A 23781-nucleotide genomic window follows, 5' to 3' on the forward strand; every position below is an offset into this window, starting at 1 on the left:
CGGCTCAGCGCGGGCGCCGGAACCGCCCGGCCCGCCAGGCCTGCCCGCCGCGCGCCCGCGGCTCCGCCATGCGGGTTGAGGGCAAGAAGCAAGGGCGCACGCCCAGCTCGCTCGGGTTCCTCTCGGCCCCGGATGTGACTGTTCGGCGGAGGCGCTTTTCGCCCTGCGCGTGACGGGATTGGGCGCTCGCGGGTGAGGTCATCGCTAGGCGCCGAGGAGGGAGCTGGAAGCGCAGGTACGAGGCTGGCACCCGGGACCGGGCTGCCTTTCGGTGCCTTCTCCTCTTTCTGCTCTGGTGGCTCCGTGTGCGTTCCCCTGGCCCCCTTCTGTGAAGTTTCCCTGTGTCGGTGAGGTCCCTGCTTCAGACTCCCGTCTCCTTACTAGCCTGTTCCAGCGTCTCCACCTTTGGCTTGAGTCGGACCGCCCTCCTTTTTTTTTAAACCTTGGGCACCCGAGGTTGTCTCTTCTCGTTCGGACCCTATAGTTTCGGTATTTATTTGTACCACCGTGCACTCGGGAAGTAAGGTTGCTATATCTGAACTCGTCCCCTCACCTCCAACCCCCTATCGATCGGATAATTTTTTTTAGAGATTTTTTGCTATAGGGAGCGTGTTCTCGCAAGAGATACAGAGACAGAGAGCGAGAAATTAACCGTCAGAGGTAATGACCACGAGACCATCCCCTCTCCATCATTCTCCTCTGAGGGTTTTAGGCACGCACGCATGCATATGCTCCCGGCGTGAGTTTTAAGCCACCAGCCCGGTGGTCGAGTGCATGGGAGTCCAGCGACGTAAACGCAGCCATTAGCTGGTCCCTTTATTGGATAATCTTAAAATGGGCTCCTAATTTGAGTGCTAATTAAGTGATACATTCTTTTGGACAAATGTAGTCTTTCCCAGATCCAATCCATGGTGCACAGATTAAGACAATGTGTGTGTGTGTGTGTGTTTTTTTCTTTTTTTGGATAGGTTTTTGCTATAGGGCCCATGCGCTCGCCAGACACAGAGAGAGAGAAAGCGAGAAATCACCCCCCAGGGGGATGGCCACTCCGCAATCCCTTCTCCTCCATTCTCCTCTTGGGATCTTGGGAACGTATGCACACGGGCCGGCGTGAGTTTTAACCACCGGGTCCGGGACGCGAACCGCAGTCGACTACATGGGAGTGCAGCGACATAGCCATTACGCTAACTGCTGGTCCCAAGACAATGTGTTTTTATTCAGTTAATCATTTCAGGACCAGCCAGGTGGTGGCAGTTAAGGCGGATGGGTTCCCTCATGGCCAACTGAACCCTTATGAGTTCTGGACTTGGTGACTTGAAAAGCATGCAAGGCATGTGTCCATGTGTGTCAAAAATCCCTAAGGAAAATGAAGAAGGGATTATGATATGGCGTCCCTGGGGGAGCGTGTGTGTGTGTGTGTGTGTGTGTGTGTGTGTGTGGTGGGGGGATAGGTTGCTTCCTTTCAGCCAGTGCAGGCACCCTATAAACAACAACAAAAAAAAAATTAGTAGAAAAATGATGTTGAAGTTGGTTGTAGATGGTTTCTTGGAAGAGAAAAAATTTCAACATTATTTGATTACTATGTTTTCTCAGGCAGAACTGTTTGTGACAGCCTTTAAAGAACACTTAGGGGACCAGCAGTTGGAGTAATGGCTGTGTCGCTGGACTCCCATGTAGTCAACCGCGGTTCGAGTTCTGGACCCAGTGGCTTAAACTCACACCAGCACATGTGCGTGCGTGCCCAAGATCCCGAGAGGAGAATGGAGGAGAAGGGATTGCGGCGTGGCCATCCCCCCTGGGGGGTGATTTCTCGCTTTCTGTCTGTCTGTCTTTCTGGGGAGGGCACGTTTCCTATAGCAAAAACGTCTCCCCCCCCAAAAAAAAGAACACTTAGTAGAAGAAGAAGAATAGCCATCATTTGAGCCAAGTGTGAGTGTTTATATAAGAGGTTTTAAGTAATTCTCAAAACAATTCTAGAAGGTAAGTAATTATTATAATAATAGGGTTCACAGACTCGCTTAGTAGGTCAGCTCCAGTGTCTTGCAGTATTTACATAGTAAGAATCCTGAAGCTTCCTGCTGTGTGTAATCCATTCTTGTTCTCTAGTAGAAACAGAAGAATAGCATCTACCTTCTCTACTCTCTGAGGTGTGTTCATTACTTGCCAGTCCTTTCTTCCTCCGTGTCCTTTTCATCTAGCTGAGCAATGCACATTCTTTTTGTTCTTACCAGTGCCAGTGCCATAGCCCTCAGTTCAGTTGCAATCTGGCTTCTCCACAGTAATACCAACTTTAAAATATCCAAACCTATGAGGAAAAGTGGACTATCTCTTTATTAATTTTTTGTATTTCTTTGGATGTTGAATCGAGTTTTGTCTGAAAAGACAGGTTTCATTTAAGTCAAGCATAAGTAGAGTGGCCCATCTGAGAAGAGCATTAAGAACCAGGCAGATTGAGCAGCTTCACAGGCATGGACACTTGACAAGTAGACGGGGCCAGCAGGTAGTGTCACAGTTAGGTCCGCCAGATCCCACATGGCTGACTGAGGTTCCAGCCCTAGATCTGGTGCTTGAAAATCATGCCAGGCGCGTGCATGCATGTGTGCATGTGTGTCCAAAATCTCAAGAAGAGATGGAGGAGAAGGCATTGTGGAATGGCCATCCTTCCTGGGAGATGATTTCTGATTCTGTCTCTCTCTGGTGAGTGCACACAACCCTATAGCAAAACTAAAATAAATTAATAATAAAAGACAAGTAGATTAAGTGGAGGTATGACTAGAGCAGCGTTGAAAGTAGAGATCACTGATCACTTAGTTATTAAAGACTGGCTTTTATCCTGTCTGTCCCACTAGGGGTGAGGTTGAGCTTTTGAAAGATCTAATGAAATAATGCTGTTATTAATTTAGTCCAGTCATTGAGGTGACTTTCAGTGGCAGACTATCCCCCAGCAGCTCAGTAATTTCAAAGTAGGAAAAGATTACCTTCATCACTCCCTCCTCTTCTTTATACAAATCTGTCACTTGTTCGTCATCCCACCCACTGTGTTCAGTTCCCTCATTCCGCCCTCTGTCCATTCAGACCTGCCAACTGTGACACTCCACCCTTTGTGGAAAATGCTCTCAAATACCCCACCTTTCCTTCACCTACTCCATGATCTCATTAGCTATTAGAAGGAAGGAGTCTATTATCTAATTAAACTAATTCACAGGATATGATTAATCACTGTAATTGACCTTTCTGGTAACTACTAGGAAAAGACAAGCTTGATAAATGAATGGGAGATAATGGTACTCATATCTGCTAGGCTTTCCAGTCCCAGTCTTAGGAAAACAAGAAACATTGGCTCACCAACTTACTTCTGATGTTTTGGTTTAACCCAAATTTAATTACATTTTTCTTCACTATCCTTCAATCCTTCTGATTATTCAACACTTTTTATGGGGATCTTTGGGTGCATTTCATGTAATACTATTTTTTATTCTTAATTTTAATTTATTTTTATTTGTAGCTGCTAGATGACACCTGCATTCTCCAGAGAGAGAGACAGAGAAAGCATCCCCCCAATGGGGTGTAGCCACACCACAGTCTCTTCTCTGTCCTGCCAGGATTTTGAGCATGCACCCACACATGCTCAATGTGTTTTACAATCCTCCAGAGCCATAATTCAAACCACAGTTGGCCATGTGGGATCTGGCTTCTTTAACCATTAGGTTACAGGGCCAGCCCAACAGATAGATCATTTTAATTTTAATTTTTTTTTTTTTAACCTGGGTCAACATTTATTTTCCCATCACTTTGAGCTACGCCAGAGTTTGCAAAAACCATAGGGATTATTTCTGTTCTGTGTACATTGAACAGCTTTGCTTCTAGCTGGGTGTCTGAGTAGGAAGTTCACTTCACTTTAAGGATGGTGTTTGTTCAGGTAGAGGGACGAGGTCTCTAAGCATGGGTTTCCTTCAGAGCCCAGACAAAAACAGCCAGCTGTCAGTTCCACTTCTTACTTGTTAGTGCTGCTCTGATCCTCTCTGACAGCATGAGCTGCCTAGTTGTATAACCCGCCCTGACCCCAAGGTGCGCAATCAGAGAAGCTGCAGGAACACAGCTAAGTTAAGTCATCCAGCCTCACGCCTAGTGAGTTTCTGCATAGATGTCTCATCTCTTCCTGTTTATTGAATAAAAGACTCAGAAAGGGAATCTAGTCTAACTTAAACCAAACATCATACACCAAAAAAGGGAAAGAACAGGTGGTGTGTATACAAGACGCCACTTGTTCAGGCCAAAATTGAGAAAGACTACAGAAAAGTGAGAAAGACTGCAGTGAGACCACAGAAAACTAGATCACCAATGGAACTCTATCAAAATCACTATCATATAATGAGATTATTCTTGTTCTAAAATAATTACATATCAACATGCACCTTTCCACGGAGGACTTCGTGAGTCACGGCCAATGTAGACCCATGGACAAGAAATCCTTTGGCCTTGGTGCTTCTGTTTTGTGAAAAAACCGCGTAAGGTATGTCCACTGCTTTCAAACTTCAGTCGTTTCCTCCAGTTCCATCTTTCTTTCATGACCAGAAGATCTACCACCCTGGGTCCTGTGATGCGGAAATCTTCATAAACATCTCTTGAACTTTATCTGTCCTGTTTCACAGTGATGTCTAGCTGGACTAAGTGCACAGTGTGAGCACCTCCCAAGACCAGGTACAGTAGAGCTCAGGGACCCTCCGCTTGGCCTCGTTCACGTCCTAACTGAAAATGGGCTTGGGACCAGCAGGTAGTGGAATGACTACGTTGCTGGACTCCCATGTAGACAACCGTGGTTCGAGTCCCAGACCTGGTGGCTTAAACTCACGAAGGGCGCATGTGCATGCGTGCCCAAGATCCTGAGAGGAGAATGGAGGAGAAGGGATTGCGGCATGGCCATCCCCCCTGGGGGGTAATTTCTCTCTGTCTCTCTCTTTCTGTCTTTCTGATGAGCACATGTGCCCTATAGCAAAAAACTCTCCAAAAAGAAAAAGAAAATGGGCTTCACAGAGGTTCTAGCCACGGCTGCAGCCTGGAGGATGCTGCTCCCACCATCTTGCTCAAGAAACTACCTCCCTGATCATTTTATAGACTATGTAAACAAATTATTTTGTAGACTAGCCAAATTACTGATCAATACACTGTGTGATAAATGTTGGTTGATAAAAATGAATAGCCTAACAAAGTGTGAGTTTCTGGGACTTTCTTAACTCTTTTTTAAATTTTTTTTAACATTTCTAGTAATAGGTCTTTAATTTTTATCTGTCTGACTAGATTGGTGATAACATTAAGTATTATCCATGTGATTTGCAGATTAGAAGTTTATTTTTTGCTCCTGTGCAGAGTTTAAAGTAGCTGTTGTTTGGTCTTGTGAGAGTAATAGAATGAGAGTTATTACTGGTTCCATTATGGAAAAATTTATAGGAACTATATTTATAATAATCTTTAAGGACAAAATCCATTATTACTTAACGTCTCACACTTTTTCTTAGGTAGAACATAACCTCATTCTTGTCTTAGAAGAAATTGAAAACCCCGGCAGGAACCCAAAACGTATATGCACACAAAACTCAGCAGGTCTTAAAGCCGTGACTTTCATAGTGGAATTAAAACTTAAAAATAGGAAAGAAGTGATCAACATCTTGGGGCCAGTAGATGGCGTGGTGATTAAGGCACTGGACTCCCACATGGTTGACAGTGGTTCGAGTCCCAGACCTGGTGGCTTGTTTTCTCTCTCTCTCTGTCTTTCTCTTTCTCTGGTGAGCACAGGTGCCCTATAGTATATTTAAAAATAATGATAATAAAATAATTCTTAAAAAAAATAAAAGAATGATCAATTCCCTAAAGAACCACAACAATTGAACCACAAGTAGTTAATGCAAATTCTGTATTTTAAGGTAGAACAGCGTCTTTATCATATAAGTATGATGATTCCTAAGCCTAAATAATTTTAATACTTTCCGTTAAAAAATAAGTTGTGTTCTTTTTTTCTTCATTTATCTGGAGCTTTTGGCAAGAGTCTTTGTTATTGCAGAAAATTATTTTAATATTTCAGTACCTGTCAGCAAACATCAAACCACTAGGGCTTCTTGTCTTTACCTCGCTCTGAGTCATTTCCTCTCCAAGCCTCTCCTTTAAATCTTATTTGCTTCAGCCTCTGTGCAATTAGTTTCTTCTGTGTACTAATTGAATGCTGCTGAAGTAAAATACTTGTTTTTATCTTTTTAATATTTTACCTTTATGAAAAATTGCAACAGTATATGCTTTTGTGACCATATTCCTGTTTCCTTGATTACTGGTAGATCAGTGATATTTTTTTTTTGGAGAGGATTTTGCTATAGGGCGCGTGTCCTCGCCAGAAAGACAGAGAGACAAAAAGACAGAAAGCGAGAAATCACCCCGCCAGGGGGGGATAGCCACGCTGCAATACTTTAGCGTCCATTCTCCTCTTGGGATCTTGGACACGCACGCACGCGTGCCTTGCATGAGTTTAAGCCACTGGGTCTGGGACTTGAACCGCGGTTGACTACATGGGAGTCCAGCGACATAGCCATTATGCCAACCTCTGATCCCGATCAGTGATGTTTTTTGCAGTCTAATCAGTGATTTGTATATGTATATGACTAAAAGTGGGAGGAAAAACCTTGTGTTGAGAAAGGAGATTTTGGGTAGATTGCCTTTTTTAACTTACTTTAAATTATTTTTCCAAGGATCAGCAGTTGGCATAATGGCTATGTCGCTGGACTCCCATGTAGTTGACCACGGTTCGAGCCCCGGACCCAGTGGCTTGTTATTTTTCCACACAGTTAGAAATAAATTTCCTCACCTTTGGGCTAATTTCAAGTATATTATCTGAAAATAGTGAACCAACCTTGGTACTATTTCACTTGGTAAATTCTTCCTTTGTTTATAAAATGAAAAAATTAAACTTGCCGAGACAGGTGTTTTCCTTCCATTACTCTGACCATTCGAGTTGTATAAACTGCCCTGATTTCCTTTTTTGCCCTGACCAATTGGGAATTAAGGCAGGATGGTATTATGTAGCAATTCTAGTCTATATATATGGATTCCTAGGGGATCAGGAATCTAAATTTTGCACATAAGCACTAGTGTTTTATGAGTGCAAATAGGTGATAATGACTAAAAATATTAAGTTGTTGAAAAAGTCATGACATTTTTCCTGTGCAAAAATGCTTCATGACTTTTCTGACAACCCAATACATGAGTACATTTAAACATAGTAATGAATTATTAGTAACTTTTGGTCATTTTCTGTACTTTCAAAGAATCCTAACAAGTAAAACTGATGTCAAGGAGAGTTGTTACAAAAGGGTCTATGGGGCCGGCAGGTGACATGGTGGTTAAGGTGCTGGGCTCCCACGTGGCCGACCATGGTTTGAGTCCTAGACCTGGAGGCTTGCTTTCTCCTCTCCCATACTCTCTCTCTATGGTCAAATTGAATAATAATAATAAATAAAATTAAGTAATTCTTTTAAAAAAAAAAAAAAGGCAAGGGTCTTTATTATGTAAAGCAAGGGTTCCCAACTCCCAGGCCACAGACCAGTGGAAAAACCAGTGGTCTGTGGCCTGCTAGGAACCAGACCACACAGCAGGAAGTGAGCTGTGGGCTAGCAGTTAAAGCTTTATCTGTATGTACAGCCACCCCCCATCACTGGCATTACTGACAGGAGCCCCAGTTGAGACCATCAAATTGCAGACCCAGGAAAAATTATTTTAAGGAGAAAACTACACAATGAACAGGTTACACCTTTGAAAACAACTCAGAGCTCCCATTGGTTCTGCATCATGGTGAATTATATACTTATTTCATTATATATTGCAATGTAGTAATAATAGAAATAAAGTGCACAATAAATGTAATGCATTTGAATCATCCTGTAACCAACCTTCCTCCTCCCAGCCCCGGTCCGTGGAAAAGTTGTCTTCCACAGGACCAGCCCTTAGTGTCAAAAAGGTCGAGGACTGCTGATGTAAACATTTGGGATCCCTTTATACTGGATCCCATGTAACATCCCTAAGAGGCGAGTGGCCTTGGGCAAATTACCTACCATTGCTGAGACTCAGTTCTATTGTGCGTAAAATGAAATAATGCCAATGAGAAGGGCTGTCTTGATAATAACATTAGATAAAAAAGAAAGAAAGAGAGAAAGAAAGAAAGAAAGAAAGAGAGAGAGAGAGAGAGAGAGAGAGAGAGAGAGAGAGAGAAAGAAAGAAAGAAAGAAAGAAAGAAAGAAAGAAAGAAAGAACGAACGAACGAACTATGGCGTATGAGGGGAAAAAAATAACATTAGCTAAGCTACTGAAGAAGTCTCTGGTGGTAAAACACGAGTGTCTGCATTTTAACCAGTTAGCCAGATGGCGGTTAGTGTGATACAGGTTCTGAAAGTCTAGCATAATCAGAATCACCTGGAGGACTTGTTCGAACACATTCCTGGGCCCCACCCCACAGCTTCAGAATCAGTAGGTTTAAGGTTGGGTGCGACAGTCTATTTTTCTAACAGGTTCTTAGGTAGTACTGAAGCTTAGTGTTGTGTATATAAAATGCCACTTTGGCCAGTCTAATATAAAGAGTGAAAGTAATGATAGGAACATTTGTTGAGGACCCTGCATGCCAGTCATTTGTATACGTGTGTGTACACACACATATATGTAATGTGTATGTGCTTTGCATTTATTATTGAACCCTCTCAGTGATCCTAGAGAATGGATATTATTATCCTCATTTTTTACGGAAGGAAAGCGTGTCAGATATGTTCAGTAACTTGTCACAAATCAACCAACTAATGCAAACCCAGAGAATCCGACTATAAAGCTTACTCTAAAACATTATTCAGATAAATGGTATAACTTGTTGATTGTGTAGTTCTCTCTTTAATTTTTCCTGGGCCAGCTAGTAGAATACTGGTTAAAGAAGCCGGATCCCACAGGGATGACTGCACAGTTTAAATCCTGGACCTGTTAGCTTGAAATATGTGCCCGACATGTGTGCATTCATTTCCAAAATCCCGAGGGGCCAGCTGTTAGCGTAATGGCTATGTGGCTGGACTCCCACGTAGCTGACTGCGGTTCAAGTCCTGGACCCTGTAGCTTAAACTCATACCAGGCACGTGTGCATGCGTGCCCAAGATCCCGAGAGCAGAATGGAGGAGAAGGAATTGCGGCTTGGCCATCTCCCCTGGGGGGTGATTTCTCGCTTTCTATCTCTCTGTCTATCTCTGTTTCTCTGGCGAGTGCATGCACCCTATAGGAAAAACCTCTCCCCACCTTAAGGAAAAAAAAAAAACTCAAAAAAAAAAAAAAAAAAAAGAATCCTGAGAGGAGAATGGAGGAGAACGGATTGTGATATGGCCACTCCCCCAGAGGCTGCTTTCTTGTTTTCCCTCTCTTTCGTTGGCAAATGTTTTAAAAAATTAAAATAATTTTTATAGTTTAAACTATATTTAGCGTTTGTTCTTAAGCAAGTCTCATGTATGCCAAAGACTGGAGGAGCAGGCTTACGTGGGTCGCCAATGGCAAGGGAAGTTTACTTGTGTGTGACAGTGTGCCAGCTGGTACGCCACAATGCTATGCTTTTTTTTTTTTTTTTAAGAGTTTTTTTTGGGACCAGTAGATGGTATAATGGTTATGTTGCTGGACTCCTATGTGGTCAAGTGTGGTTCATGTCCTAGACCTGGCAGCTTGAACTCACGCTGGGCACAGGTGCATGCGTCCCCAGGATCTCTAGAGAATGGAGGAGAAGGGATTGTGGCATGGCCATGGTACCTGGGAGGTGATTTCACACTGTCATGTCTCTGTCTTTCCAGTGAGCACATGTGCCCTATAGCAAAAATCTCTCTAAAAAAAGAGAGAGATTTTATTTTATAGGGCATGTGAAGTCACTGGAGAGACAGAGAGAGAAAGAGAGCAAGAAGTCACCCCGTGCTGGGATGATTACACCACAATCCATTCCCCTCCATTCTCCTCTCAGGATTTTGGGTACACATGCACACACACCTGGCGTGAGTTTTAAGCCACCAGGTCCTGGACTCGAACCGTGGTCAACTACGTGGGAGTACAGCTAGTGGCTTCTGGAGCAAAGGGTGGAGATCTCATGGCTTGGAGTGAAGACGGGACTCCATTAGGACACATGCAGTTCCAAGGGGCTGGTGATGTTTTTTTCCTTCCCGCCCCACAAAGCTCTGTGCCTCAAGTGGCATAACCATATGCAGTCTGCTAGTCCCTCAACGCTTTTATACTGTACAGTGGATCTTTAAATTTGTTTTGATTGATTTTTTTTTCTTTTTGAGTTTTTGCTATAGGACATGTGCACTTGCCAGAGAAAGAGACAAAAAAAGAGAGGGGGAAAGTGCAAACTCACTCCCTAGTGGGGACAGTTATACCACAATCCCTTCTCTTCCATTCCCCTATTAGAATTTGGACCCGCATGCATACGTGCCCAGTGTGTTTTCAAGCTGCCAGGTCCGGAACTCTATAATCACACACTCAGACATGTAGGACCCAGGCAGCTAACCACCATGCTATCTGCCTGGCCCTTGTTTGATTTTCTAAGATGTCTTTTAAAATACTTAGCTGAGGGACCAGCAGTTGGCATAATGGCTATGTCGCTGGACTCCCATGTAGTCAACTACAGTTCGAGTCCTGGACCCGGTGGCTTAAACTCACACCAGGTGTGTGTGTATACATGACCAAGATCCCAAGAGGAGAATGGAGGAGAAGGGATTGCAGTGTGGCCATCCCCCCTGGGGGTGATTTCCCGCTTTCTGTCTCTGTCTCTCTCTGTCTTTCTGGCAAGCATACGTGCCCTATAGCAAAAACCTTTCAAAAAAAAAAAAAACCTAAATGAAACATTGGATATTACATTTGTTTCCTACTACCAAGTTCTTGTATAAGGCATGAGATGATAGTTTTTTCTTCCCCTTCACAGAATCTTTCAGGCCATCATGGCAGTCAAGTGGACTGGCGGACATTCTTCTTCTATTCTCTGCCTGAATGCAAGTAAAGAAGGGCTAGTGGCTTCTGGAGCAGAGGGTGGAGATCTCATGGCTTGGAGTGAAGACGGGATTCCATTAGGACACATGCAGTTCCAAGGGGCCGATGATGTTACCAGTGTCTTATTTTCTCCCTCCTGCCCCACCAAGCTCTATGCCTCACATGGAGAATCCATTAGCGTACTGGACATCAGGTCCCTCAAAGGTTCGCTGGACCATTTTCATGTGAATGAAGAAGAAATCAATTGTCTTTCATTGAATGAAACTGAAAACCTGCTGGCTTCTGCTGATGACTCTGGGACAATCAAAATTCTAGACTTGGAGAATAAGAAAGTTAGCAGATCTCTGAAGAGACATTCCAATATCTGTTCCTCTGTAGCTTTTCGGCCTCAGAGGCCTCTGAGCCTGGTGTCTTGTGGACTGGATATGCAGGTGATGTTTTTGCAGAGAGTTCTTGGGTAATTTCTAAATGGGATTTGCTAACAGATTATTGATCAGGCTAAATATATCTTTGCATTTTCCATTCTCTACCAAAATACCCATTTATGAACCACAAGCTTTACTTCTACCTAATATGCTAGCCTGGCAACACAGAGTAGATGTTATTCACAAGGTAATCATTCCTTTTTCTATGCTTTCAGACATTCCTAAAACCTAAGAATTCAAAAATTTTGTTCTAAACATCTCTTCAAACAAAGGAAAAAACTGAAGACAGAGTTCATCCACTCACTCTCTACAAACTCTGTATTGTTTAGGGGGGAAAAACAGCTAGCCTCAGAGTCTATGGTTGGAGGAACTGGATCTTTCACAGCCAACCACCAATTCAAATCCCAGCACTGGTGCCTTTAAAAACATGCCGGAGTGTGTGTGCCCCAGATCTCTACAGGGTGGAGAAATGGAGACGGGACTGTTCATTACCGTGACCTATTGGGAGTGCTTTCTCTTTCTCTCCTCTCCCTTTCTCTGTCCCTTACAAGCACATGTGCCCATTGGCAGTTTAAAAAAAAGGTGAGTCTGTTTTTACTTTAAAATTCTGCAGTACAGGGAACCAGCAGTTAGCGTAATGGCTATGTCGCTGGACTCCCACGTAGTCGACTGCGGTTTGAGTACCGGACCCAGGGCTTAAAACTCACGCCGGGCGCGTGTGCGTGCATGCCCAAGATCCCGAAAGGAGAATGGAGGAGAAAGGATTACGGCGTGACCATCCCCCCTGGGGGGTGATTTCTCGCTTTCTGTCTCTATGTCTCTCTCTGTCTGTCTGGCAAGCGCACGCGCCCTACAGTGAAAATCTCTCCAAAAAAAAAAAAAATTCTGCAGTCCATTAATTGAGATTCTGAATATTGGTGACAGGATCAGGGCATTGCATTCAATGCTCAGTTTTGAAAGGAAAATCACAGGTCCAAAGGAAGGCCATCAGGAGAGTAGATATATCTCAAACTCTATTATCTGGGGGGGGGGAAATGGGATGCAGTTCTTAGTTTTCTCAAAGCAAGGGGGGAAAAAAGGAATATACTGGTCTAAATAGCAGAGGTCATAGGAAAATCTGATTAGATTTTGGTTTAATGAAAGAGTTTTCAGGTAACTTGAATTTTCTCACAACAGGACGTGTTTCCTTTGGAGAGAGTAAGTTTCATTACCGAAGTGAGAGTACTCATGACTTCTATTTGTTAAGCATCTAGTACTTGACTGATGCTTTATATGGATCAGTTTTAATTCAGGGACTCAACCACAGTTGGCCATGTGGGATCTAGCCACCCCAACCACCACACCACCTGCCTGGCCCTATTAGTTTTCATTCTGATCATACCCTCCTAGATAGTATTTCTTTATTTTTATAAATGAGGAAACAATTCAAATTAAGTGCCTACATAGCTAATTAACTGGGATTCAGACCTCAGTCTCTCTGGCTCCAAAGCTTGTGTTTATTTCTCTTTAATGCTAGAGGTATTCAAGCAGAATATCATCAACAGTGTAATAGAAAAGTTCATTGGTTTGAGCATAGCTGGCATTTAGAAAATTGATCTTTTGTTTTGTTTGTTTATTTTAGATATATTTTTGCTATAGGGCACATGCGCTCACCAGAGAGACAGAAAACGAGAAATCATGCTCCAGGGGAGGTGACCATGCTGCAGTCTCTTTTCCATTCTCCTCTCAGGATTCTTTGGGCACGCAGACATACGCCCAGTGTGAGTTTCAAGCTGCCAGGTCCAGGACTCAAACTGTAGTCAGCCATGTGGGAGGCTAGCGATGTAACCATTTTACTGTATTTGCTGGTCTCAGAAAATTTCTTTTTTTGGGGAGAGGTTTTTGCTGTAGGGCATTTGCGCTCACCAGAAAGACAGAGAGACAGAAAGTGGAAAATCCCCCTCCAGGGGGATGGCCATACCTCAATCCCTTCTCCTCCATTCTCCTCCCGGGATCTTGGGCACACATGCACACACGCCCGGTGTGAGTTTAAGCCACCGAGTCTGGGACTTGAACTGCAATTGACTACTCGGGAGCCCAGCGACATAGCCATTACATCAGTTGCTGGTCCCAGAAAATTGTTTTTTAAAGACCTCTATGCCTAGCACTGTTCTAGACATTTAATCTACCTTTTCAATTACTGTATATACAGTATCTTCTAGAACTCTGTGGTCCTATTAATTGCATCAAAAGTTTGTCTTTTCAGTCTTGGCCAGTAGTCTTTACCAATCCTTCCTGTATTCTGCACACCCTTTATAATTTAGGGATCAGTGAGGCTGATTTTTGTTTATCCCCCTCTCCCTCAAGCTACTGGCATTTAGTAGCAGAATCAGTGAGCACTGTTTAGCGCTGGGCAGTCCCTGAACAATAATTGGCCCACTGGAAATGTCAGTAGTGCCTCTGTTCAGAACCACTCTACATATCTGGGCACAGTGACTCTACAAGCGCTAAACTCCTTTTCCTCTCCTAAATCTTGACCAAGCCCTTTGTAAGCCACCTACATTCTCTATGCTAGTGGTTATCTGTTTATGTGGTGGTGAAAAAACATGACTAGGTAGATAAAATTTTTTAAATTTCTTTTTCTTTAATTGCCAGAGCACACAAGTGCTCACCATAGAGTGAAAGGGAGGGAAAAAGGAAGCACCCCCAGTGGGACATACCTTGTCACAATTGTTTCCCTCCATTTTCTCACTTGTCAGGATTTGGGGCATACACACATGTGCCCAGCATGTTTTTCAAACCACCAGGGCTGCCATTCAGACTGCAGTTAGCCATATGGGATGCAGCCCCAATACCCTACATTTAACTACCATGCCATCGGGCCAACCCAGATAGCAGTTTTAAGTATGCAAGCTCTACAGTGTGCCTCTGATTAGCCATTCTTTCATCCTTCAGCTCTATCAGCTTTCTGTTCCTAGCTCATAATTAACCGCAAGACATGGCAAGAGACAATTATGTATGCAAAAATGACCTGTAGTCTTCAGATATATCAAGAATGGGCATCAGAATTTACCATTTGCCTCCAGTTCTGGATGGAAATGTTTTAGTGGCAGGCAGCTGCTTGAGAACAGCCTAGAAAAAAAATATTTTAGTAACAACAAAATATTTAGGTAATTGTTTATTTTGATTTGTCTGGCAAAAATTACTAAAAGTTCACTCTAAGTTAACTTCTATACTGGGGTTGTAATGTAACAAGTGACTAAGAAAGCATAAGTGTGCTTTTAAGAGAGTACTTCCAAGGCCAGCTAGATAGTGTGGTTGTTAAGGCGGCTGGATCCCACATGGCTGTGTGGTTTGAGTCCCAGACCCACCAGTTTGAAAAACACACTAGGCACATGTGCATGTGTACCCTGAATCCTGAGAGAAGAGTAGAGGAAAAGTGATTGCAGTATAGTCATTCACCCTAGGGAGTGCTATCTCACTTTGTCTCACTCTCTCCCTTTCTTAGGTAAGTACACCACCTTATGGCACATTAAACATGAAGAACCAAGGCAGCAGAGGTGGCATGGTGCTTAAGGGGGCCGAACTCCCACAGGCTGTCTGCAGTTTGAGTCCTGGACCTGGCATCTTGCTTTCTCGCTTCCTCTCTCTCTCTCTCTCTCTCTCTCTCTTTCTCTCTCTCTCTCTCTCTCTCCCTCCCTCCCCATGAGATATAAATAAATAAATAGATAAATAGATAGAAAGTTAAATAGCTCTTCAAAAAAAAAAAAAGGAGGAGCCAGCAGGTGGCATGGTGGTTGAGGGCAGTAGACTCCCACATGGCTGACAGTGGTTCAAGTCCTGGACCTTGCAGTTTGCTTTCTCACTTTCTTTCTATCTCTCTGTTCAAATTGGAATAAATAAAGTTAAATAATTCTTTTTTAAATTATTTAATTTTACTTATTCATTTATTATTTTTTTAAATTTTACCAGAGATACACACACATGAGAGAGAGAAGGCAAGCCACCAGGCCCGGTACTCAAACTGCGGTCGGCCATGTGGGAGTGTCCAGCACCTTATCCACCACTCCACCTGCTGGTCCCCAAGTTAAATAATTCTTTAAAAAAGAAAGAACCAGTCTATGGGGAACCCTAGAATGTAAGCATGAAAAGGGAGTTCTTATTAGGTTAATTTTGAGTTACTTTTCTCTGAGCAAACAAATTTTATCTCAAGGCAGGAGCTGAATTATTACTATATTCAACATATGTATCTTTGTCACAGAAATTTTAAAATTACTTATTTTACTTTACATAGGCAAAGTGCACTCAGAGGCAGAAACCTTAAAAGCAAAGTATGATATAGTAAGATATTTGAGACCACTTATTTCATTACATAGGTACAAAATAATAACACATGTAAGGTATGAAAAAACAGCATTAAATAGGGGCCAGAAGGTGCTATGGAGATTAACGTGCTGGATTCCGCATGGCTGGCTATGCGGTTTGAGTCCTGGACCCCGTAGCTTGAAAATCACATTGAGGGTATGTGTGTGTATGCCCCGAATTCTTAGAGGGTACTGGAGAAAGAACTGCATCATGGCCATCCCTCCCGGGAAGTGATTCACTTTCTCTCTGTCTCTCGTATGTGTACCCTATAGCAAAAACGTTAAAAAAACTTTTTTAAAAAAGTAAATATCTGTGTACCTACTACTCAGCTGTAGTTTTGTTTTGGGGGGTTTTGGTTTTGTAGAGACTTTTGGAAATTTGAAAGTCTTATATTTCTGGGAACCAGCAGTTAGCGTAATGGCTATGTCGCTGGACTCCCACGTAGTCGACCGTGGTTCGTGTCCCGGACCCGGTGGCTTAAAACTCACGCCGGGCGCATGTGCGTGTGCGCCCAAGATCCCGAGAGGAGAATGGAGGAGAAGGGATTGCGGCGTGACCATCTCCCCTGGGGGGTGATTTCTCGCTTTCTGTCTCTATGTCTCTCTCTGTCTGTCTGGCGAGCGCACGCGCCCAACAGTGAAAATCTCTCCAAAAAAAAAAAAAAGAAAGTCTTATATTTCTGTAACACAGATGTGCTTTTCTTCTTTCCTCCTCATTTCTGCATCCAAAAGTAAATGGTTCAAAGGCTTGCTGTTCCTTCTGGAGTTGTAAGATGTCTGTTGCCAACACTTAGGATTCAGGATTCAGGATCTTGAAAAACGAGTCTTTTTTTTTTCCTAAAGTGGATAGAAAAGGTTTATTTACTTTTCAAAGTGAGAAAAGGTGCCAAAAGTAGAAGGTCGTATTGGCCCAAAATTAATTTTTCACGTGGAAAGAAATTTTTTTATTAAGAGGAAAACATTTTGAGCCCCGTCACTTCGATGTTTGCTTTCACTTCTGGACATTTAATCAGCTGTCCGCTTTCTCTCCCTTTGAGATTTTACAGGACCATGTGCCCCAAGTTTTTTTCATTCTTTTCATTTCTTATCTCTAGCTCTCCTGCTTAGGGTGATAACTGCCTGATTGGCAGGTCGAGAAACAGGGTGAAACTGAAGACTTTGGTAGTTATGGGTATAAAGGAGTATTTTGGGAATGTCTACACGGAAACAGTCTGAAATCCTCAATACTTAGAACCGACTCTGGAATTTGTAGAATCTGGGATGGCTATTAACACATTTAGACAATTTTGTTTGTTTGTTTCTTTGTTTTTGCCATAGGGTGTGCCTGCTGGAGAGAGACACAGAGACAATGAGAGGGAAAGAAAGAAATCACCCCCCAGGAGTGATGACTGCAATCCCTTCCTGGGATTTTGGGCATACACGCACCCCTGGCATGATTTTTAGGCCACCAGTTCCAGGACTCGAACCACAGTCGGGCTTGTGGGAGTCCAGCTCCTTAACCACCATGGCATCTCCTAGCCCCTAGTTGGATGAATTTAAGTCAAATATAAAAATGTTTTCAGCTGTCAAAATCACTTTGGGTGCTGTTCATGTTTGAATGTCTCAGCACAGAAAATACAATCCAGGCGTTCTAGGGGTCATACGAGGGAAAACTAGGAATGGCTGTTAGTAGTACAGTTAAGCTAGCAGACTCCAGAATGTCCCTTTTCAACACATTCAGTTTTTTTATTTTTTTTCCCCCATTTGCCAAAGGGCATGTGTACTCTAGAGAGAGACACAGGGGGAGAGGCAGTCAGCACCCCCCAATAGAACATTGTCAGAGCACAGTCCCTTCTCTACTTCTCCATCCTGTTGGGGTTTTTGAGCATGCATGCACATGGGCCCAGTGTGTTTTTTGAGCTGCCAGGGCCAGGATTCAAACTGCATAGTCAGTCGGACGGAATTCAGCTCCCTAACTACTGGGCCAATGGGGCAAGCCCTCACATTTTTTAAATAGAGGTTATTTTCATATCAAGTTTCAGCACTCGTTTATTTGTATTATATTTTCTGGTATTTATATATTTTACCGTAGCTTATTTCAGTTTGTTAGTACTTTGGCTTCACTCAAGTGATTGACAGCCAGCCACTTAGTGTATTATGTTACACATCAATTCAAAAGTATTTATAGTAAAAAAAATAAGTATTTATAGTAGAAGCAGAACGTGTTATTGAATGTCACTGCTTTTGAAAACAGACTAATGACAGTAATTGTAAGGAAATTTGCCTGGAATAGGAAACCAAATCTTTAATAATATCAGTAATGATGACATTGTCAACTCAGATCTATGCTTTTGACTATTTGAACTAGGTCATGTGTATCCTAGTGTCCTTTAAAAGTGTGTGATATCATTCAGGATGATACTAGATAGTAAAATAAGACTGTTTTCTGTCAAAGTATTAAGAATATTTTTCATTCATTTTTTTTTTCATTGCCAGAGGGCACTTGTGCTCACCAGAGAAAGAGGAAGACAGGGAGAAAGCACTCCCCTTCATGGGGCGTAGTCACGCCACAATCCACTCTCCTTTAGTTCTCCATACTGTCAGGATCTTGGGCAAACATGTATGTGCACACAATGAGTTTTTCAAGCTGCTGAGACCAGGGTCGAAACCTCAGTCGGTCATGTGGGATCTGACTCCCTTAACAACTAGGCTACAGGGCCAGCCGAAGAATATTTTTCTTGCCAGCAGGTGGCATTATGATTAAGGCACTGGACTCCCACATGGTTGACCTTGGTTCAAGTCCTGGACCTGGCAGCTTGCTCTTTCACTTTCCCTCTCTTTTTCTCTCTGGTCAAATTTAAAAATAATAAATAAAATTTTAAAATGAAATAATTATTTTAAAATATTTTTCTTTTCAAGTTGGTTAATATAGAAAAAGAATCAGTGGGTTATAGTGTAACATCTATTCACAAAACTTGTTTTAAGTGGTTTTGGTCTTGAGATTTTTGTTTTGTTGTTAATATTCACTCACTATATATCATTCTAAGTGGGTTTTAATGAAAGAGAATATCGCTCAGGAGAAGGGGGAGAGAGAGAGAGACACTTCACAGAGTCTCATCACTGGGATCCTCTGTCCCAGCCTCCCAGTTAGCTAGGATGACAGGTACCCTACACTTGCCCTGTTCAGGTTGGTCCAGGATCTAAACCCAGACCTCTTATATGGACCCAGCCTCTCATAGTGGTACCTTATCTTTATTTTTCATCCAATAGGTACAAAATAATGTTTATAATACATACATAACAAATCCATTAGATAGGGACCAGCAGTTGGCATGGTGATTAATGTACTGAATTCCCACATGATCGGCCACAGTTCAGGTCCCATACCCAGCAGCTTAAAATCATGCCAGGCACATGTGCATGCATGCCCAAAATCCCAAGAGGAAAATAGAGGAGAAGGGATTGCAGCATGGCCACCCAGCCCCCCAGTGGGTGATTTCTTAACTTTCCTTCTCCCTCCCTCTCTCTTTAGCAAGCACGCACACCTTATGACAAAAACTTAAGGAAAAAAAAACTACTAGATAAATATCATGTACCTACCACAACTATAGGGTTTTTTTTCCTTATAAAGACTTTTGAAAATTTGAAACAATCATATATCTGTAGCATCCATGGTAAAGGATGTGACTGGAACTTAAAGGGGGGTTTCGGTTGTTTTCATTTTACCAGAGGGCATTGCACTCTCTAGAGGCTGAGAGAGATGGAGAGGAAGAATGAGAAAGCACCCCTCATGGGGGATGGTCCCGCCTCCATTTTTCCCTTCTTTTGGGATTTTGAGCATGCACATACACACAAACCCAGCATGGCTTTCAAGCCACCAGTCCGGGACTCGAACATTGTAGTCAGCCATGTGGGATCTAGCCACCTTAACCACCATGCCACTGCTGGCCTCTTAAATTTGTTTTTAAGAGTTAATTCTATTTATCATCACTATTATCTTTTTTAAAAAAGAATTATTTAACTTTATTACCCTTATTATTTTCCAGTTTGATCACATGGTGGAGGTGGAGGGAGAAAGGGAAAGTGAGAAAACAAGCCACCAAGTCCAGGACTTGAATTGCAGTGGTCCATGTAAGAGTCCAACGCCTCTAACCATCATACCACCTGCTGGCCCGCCACTAATCCCTATTACCTTTTAAATTTGCTACAGATCATATCTTTTTTAAAAAAGAATTATTTAACTTTATTACCCTTATTATTTTCCAGTTTGATCACATGGTGGAGGTGGAGGGAGAAAGGGAAAGTGAGAAAACAAGCCACCAAGTCCAGGACTTGAATTGCAGTGGTCCATGTAAGAGTCCAACGCCTCTAACCATCATACCACTGGCCCGCCCCTCATCCCTATTACCTTTTAAATTTGCTACAGAGCATGTGCGCTCACCAGAAAGAGGGAGAGTGAGAAAGCAAGATGCCAGGTCCAGGACTCAAACTACAATCAGCCTAGTGGGAGTCTAGCATCCTAACCACCACATCACCTACTGACCCATTAATTATTTTTTCCTTTCTAGAGAGATTTTTTGCTGTAGGGCACGTGTGCTTGAGAGAGGAAGTGAGAAATCACCCACCAGATGGGGTGACCACACTGCAGTTCCTTCTCCTCCATTCTCTTGAGACTTTGGGCATGCACGCACATGTGCCCAGTGTGAGTTTTTGTTTTTTTTTTTTTGGAGAGGTTTTTTGCTATAGGGCACGTGCGCTCGCCAGACAGAGAGAGAGAGAGACATAGAGACAGAAAGCGAGAAATCACCCCCCAGGGGGGATGGTCACGTGAGTTTTAAGCCACTGGGTCCGGGATGCGAACCGCAGTTGACTACATGGGAGTCCGGCGACGTAGCCATTACACTAGCTGCTGGTTCCCCCCCAGTGTGAGTTTTAAGCTGACAGGTACAATTAGAAGCCAAATGTAATACCAGGATGTCAAATTAATTACCAGACATGTTTAGGATTTCTGTTTTTTCCCCTCAGACATAAGAGTATTAGCATAGATGAATTAAATATCAAGAAACTTGGCAAGCCAGTAGTATATGTCAAGTAATAAAACTGGAATTAGATACAGGAAAGAGAAGGTGGGCTGGAATAGGTCGAAAAGCCTTCTTGGAGGGACAGGGACTTGAGCTTACGCCCTTAGGATAGGTCATTTAGGTAATGGAAAAGGAAAGGAAAAGTATTCCAGGTGCTATTGCAGTGATACTCCAGATTCAGTTTGTTTAGTTGAGAGGCCTTTTTACGAATAACCGGCATAGAGTAAAATTAACAAATTTCATAATCTTAAGTTTTACTTGAAGAGATGAGGGTCGAAAGACATAGAAACTGGCAGCTGCTTGCAAATCGTACTTTGGGGCCAGCTTTGTGGCCTGGTGGTTAAGGCAGCCGGATCCCACGTTGGCCAGCTGTGCGGTTCAGTATCTTGGGAAACATTCAGATTGTGTTTGTGTGTGTCCTGAATTGTGAAGGGAGAGAGAAATGGAAGAGAAGGGGCTGTAGTGTAACTGGTCCCACGGGGGCTGCTTTCTCCTCTCGCTGTCTCTGATGAGCACATGCACCCTCGAGCACACACAAAGAAAAATCTATTTAAGACTTTTGCCATAGGACATGTGCTCTCCAGAGAGGAGAGAGACAGAGATAGTGAGAGGGAAAGTAAGAAATTACTCCATAGGTAGGCTGACCATGCCACAATCCCTTCTCCGTTTTCCTCCCAGGTCTTTATGTTTTAATAGGATTTGTTCATCAAAAGTTATTTAGGGTCTTGCTTTATAAAGTCCACCTTCTCATCTGTATTCTAGTTTTATTAGGTTTAGATTAGTACACTGGGATGTTACGGTAGTGTCTAATTTTTTTGTTTGTTTGTTTGCTATAGGGTATGTGCTACTCAGAGAGAGAGAGACAGAGAGAGAAGGGAATGGCCACACTGCAATCCTTTCCCTGCTCTTTTTTCGCAGTTCTGAGCATGCACATATGTGCCTTGTATATTTTTCAAGTTGCTGGATCCGGGCCTAAAAGCACACAGTCAGTCATGTGGGATCCAGCCACCTTCACCACCACACCACTGGCTGACCCAGTAGGATCTCTTTTTTTTTTTTTTTTTCCCAAAAGGAGTTTTTTGCTATAGTTTTTTTTTTTTTTTTCCCAAAAGGAGATTTTTGCTATAGGGCACATGCACTTGCCAGAGGGACAGAGAGATGGACAAAAAGCAAGAAATCATCCCCAAGGGGGATGGCCATGCTGCAATTCCTTCTCCATTCTCCTCTCGGGACTTTGGGCATCCACACACATATGCCCTGCGTGAGTTTTAAGCTACGGGGTCCAGGACTCAAACCACAGTTGACTATGTGGGAGTTCAGCAACACAACCATTATGCCATCTGTTGGACCCGTGGTCTAATTTTTTTTTAACTGCTAGGGGAGGGGGCAGTACAGCAGGTGGCGTGGTAGTTTAAGGTCACCGGACTCCCACATGGCTGACCGAGGTTCAGTCCCAGACTTGGTGACTGGCTTTCTCACTCTCTCTCTCACTCTGTTCCTCTCTAGTCAAATTTAAAAAAAGAAAGAAAGAAGGTTAAATAAATTTTTAAAAAGTATTGCTGGGGCGTCAGCCAGTGGCATAGTGATTAAGGTGGTTTGATTCCACAGGCCGATGGGGTTGTTCATGTCCCAAACCTGGCAGCTTAAAAAACATGCCAGGCACGTGTGTGTGTGTGCCCAAAATCCTGAAAGGAGAATGGAGGTGAAGGGAATGTAGCAAGGCCATACCCCTAGTGGGTACTTTCTCACTTTTCATCTCTTTCTCTCTTCCTGTCTTTCTCCAGCAGGTGCACATGTCCTATAGCAAATATTTTTAAAAGAATTAAAATATTGGTGGTAATGGCTCCTACTGATCATTGAAATCACTTTGGTAATTTTATTAGAGGGTGAATAATCACGATAGTTCAACAAAATTGCTAAAACTCTGTTTAACCGTGTAACTTCTTGTTTAAAGGTGATGCTGTGGAGTCTCCAGAAAGCCCGACCTCTCTGGATTACAAATCTGCAGGAAGATGAAACAGAGGAAATGGAAGGCCCGCAGTCACCTGGCCAGCTCTTAAATCCTGCTCTAGCCCACTCTGTCTCTGTGGCATCCTGTGGCAATATTTTTAGTTGTGGTGCAGAAGATGGTAAGGTTCGAATCTTTAGGGTGCGTGGAGTCAAGTGTGAACAGGAACTGGGTTTTAAGGGCCACACTTTAGGGGTATCTCAGGTCTGCTTCCTGCCAGGATCCTATCTGCTACTTACTGGAGGTAACGATGGGAAGATAATGCTGTGGGACGTGGGCAGCGAAGTCGAAAAAAACCAGAGGAGTCCAACAAAACAGACCCATAGGAAGAAAACTAAAAGGGCAACTCACACCAAGCAGGATGGAAATGCTTCCGTAACGGATGAGAAAGAACACGGCAAAATGTCACCGAAGCTAAATATTGAACACGGAGAAAAAGTGAACTGGCTCTTGGGTACAACAATAAAGGGTCACCAAAATATATTAGTAGCTGATCAAACAAACTGTATATCTGTATACCCCGTAAAAGAATGTTAAACTGAATAAAAATATTTGAACGACTGGTAAAACTCTTATTAGATTATGAAAAAATGGTTTATTTCTAACTGTAGTATTACAGTTAGAAATAAACAGAAGTTCTGATAAAGCAGAAGACAAGATAGAAAAGAGAAAACAGGCAAAAATAGTATGTCAAGAGTAAGTTCCTTTTCGTTGCAGCCTGGATTTCTGTCTTCTCTGCATTTCTGTCTTTCAGCTTTTTCTCATACTGCCTACTCTTATTTTCAAAGTTCTGAAGAGAATTGGATTGGCTATTATCCTTTTCTGTGGAGTTCTCTTTTTTTTTAAATTTTTTTCTTTTTACTTTATTATTATTATTATTATTATTATTATTTTTGGAGAGGTTTTTGCTA

The 23781-nt window shown here is 42.8% G+C and overlaps 1 protein-coding gene across 6 annotated transcripts in view; it reads left to right on the forward strand.

Moving 5' to 3' along the window:
* Positions 1 to 23429, forward strand: part of WDR53 (WD repeat domain 53) — a 23750-nt gene extending 321 nt beyond the window's left edge. Inside the window, exons 1-3 of one of the 6 annotated variants that reach the window (XM_006156775.2) lie at positions 152 to 235; positions 10970 to 11465; positions 22817 to 23429. In XM_006156775.2, the coding sequence (XP_006156837.1) occupies positions 10986 to 11465; positions 22817 to 23407 (1071 nt within the window). In that variant the 5' untranslated portion in view covers positions 152 to 235; positions 10970 to 10985 and the 3' untranslated portion in view covers positions 23408 to 23429. The other 5 variants (XM_006156776.3, XM_006156777.3, XM_027775036.1 and 2 more) reach the window with 5 other exon arrangements.
* Positions 23430 to 23781: the final 352 nt, after the last annotated feature.

Source organism: Tupaia chinensis, unplaced genomic scaffold, assembly GCF_000334495.1.
Source record: "Tupaia chinensis unplaced genomic scaffold, TupChi_1.0 Scaffold000515_1, whole genome shotgun sequence".
Classification (NCBI taxonomy): Eukaryota; Metazoa; Chordata; class Mammalia; order Scandentia; family Tupaiidae; genus Tupaia; species Tupaia belangeri.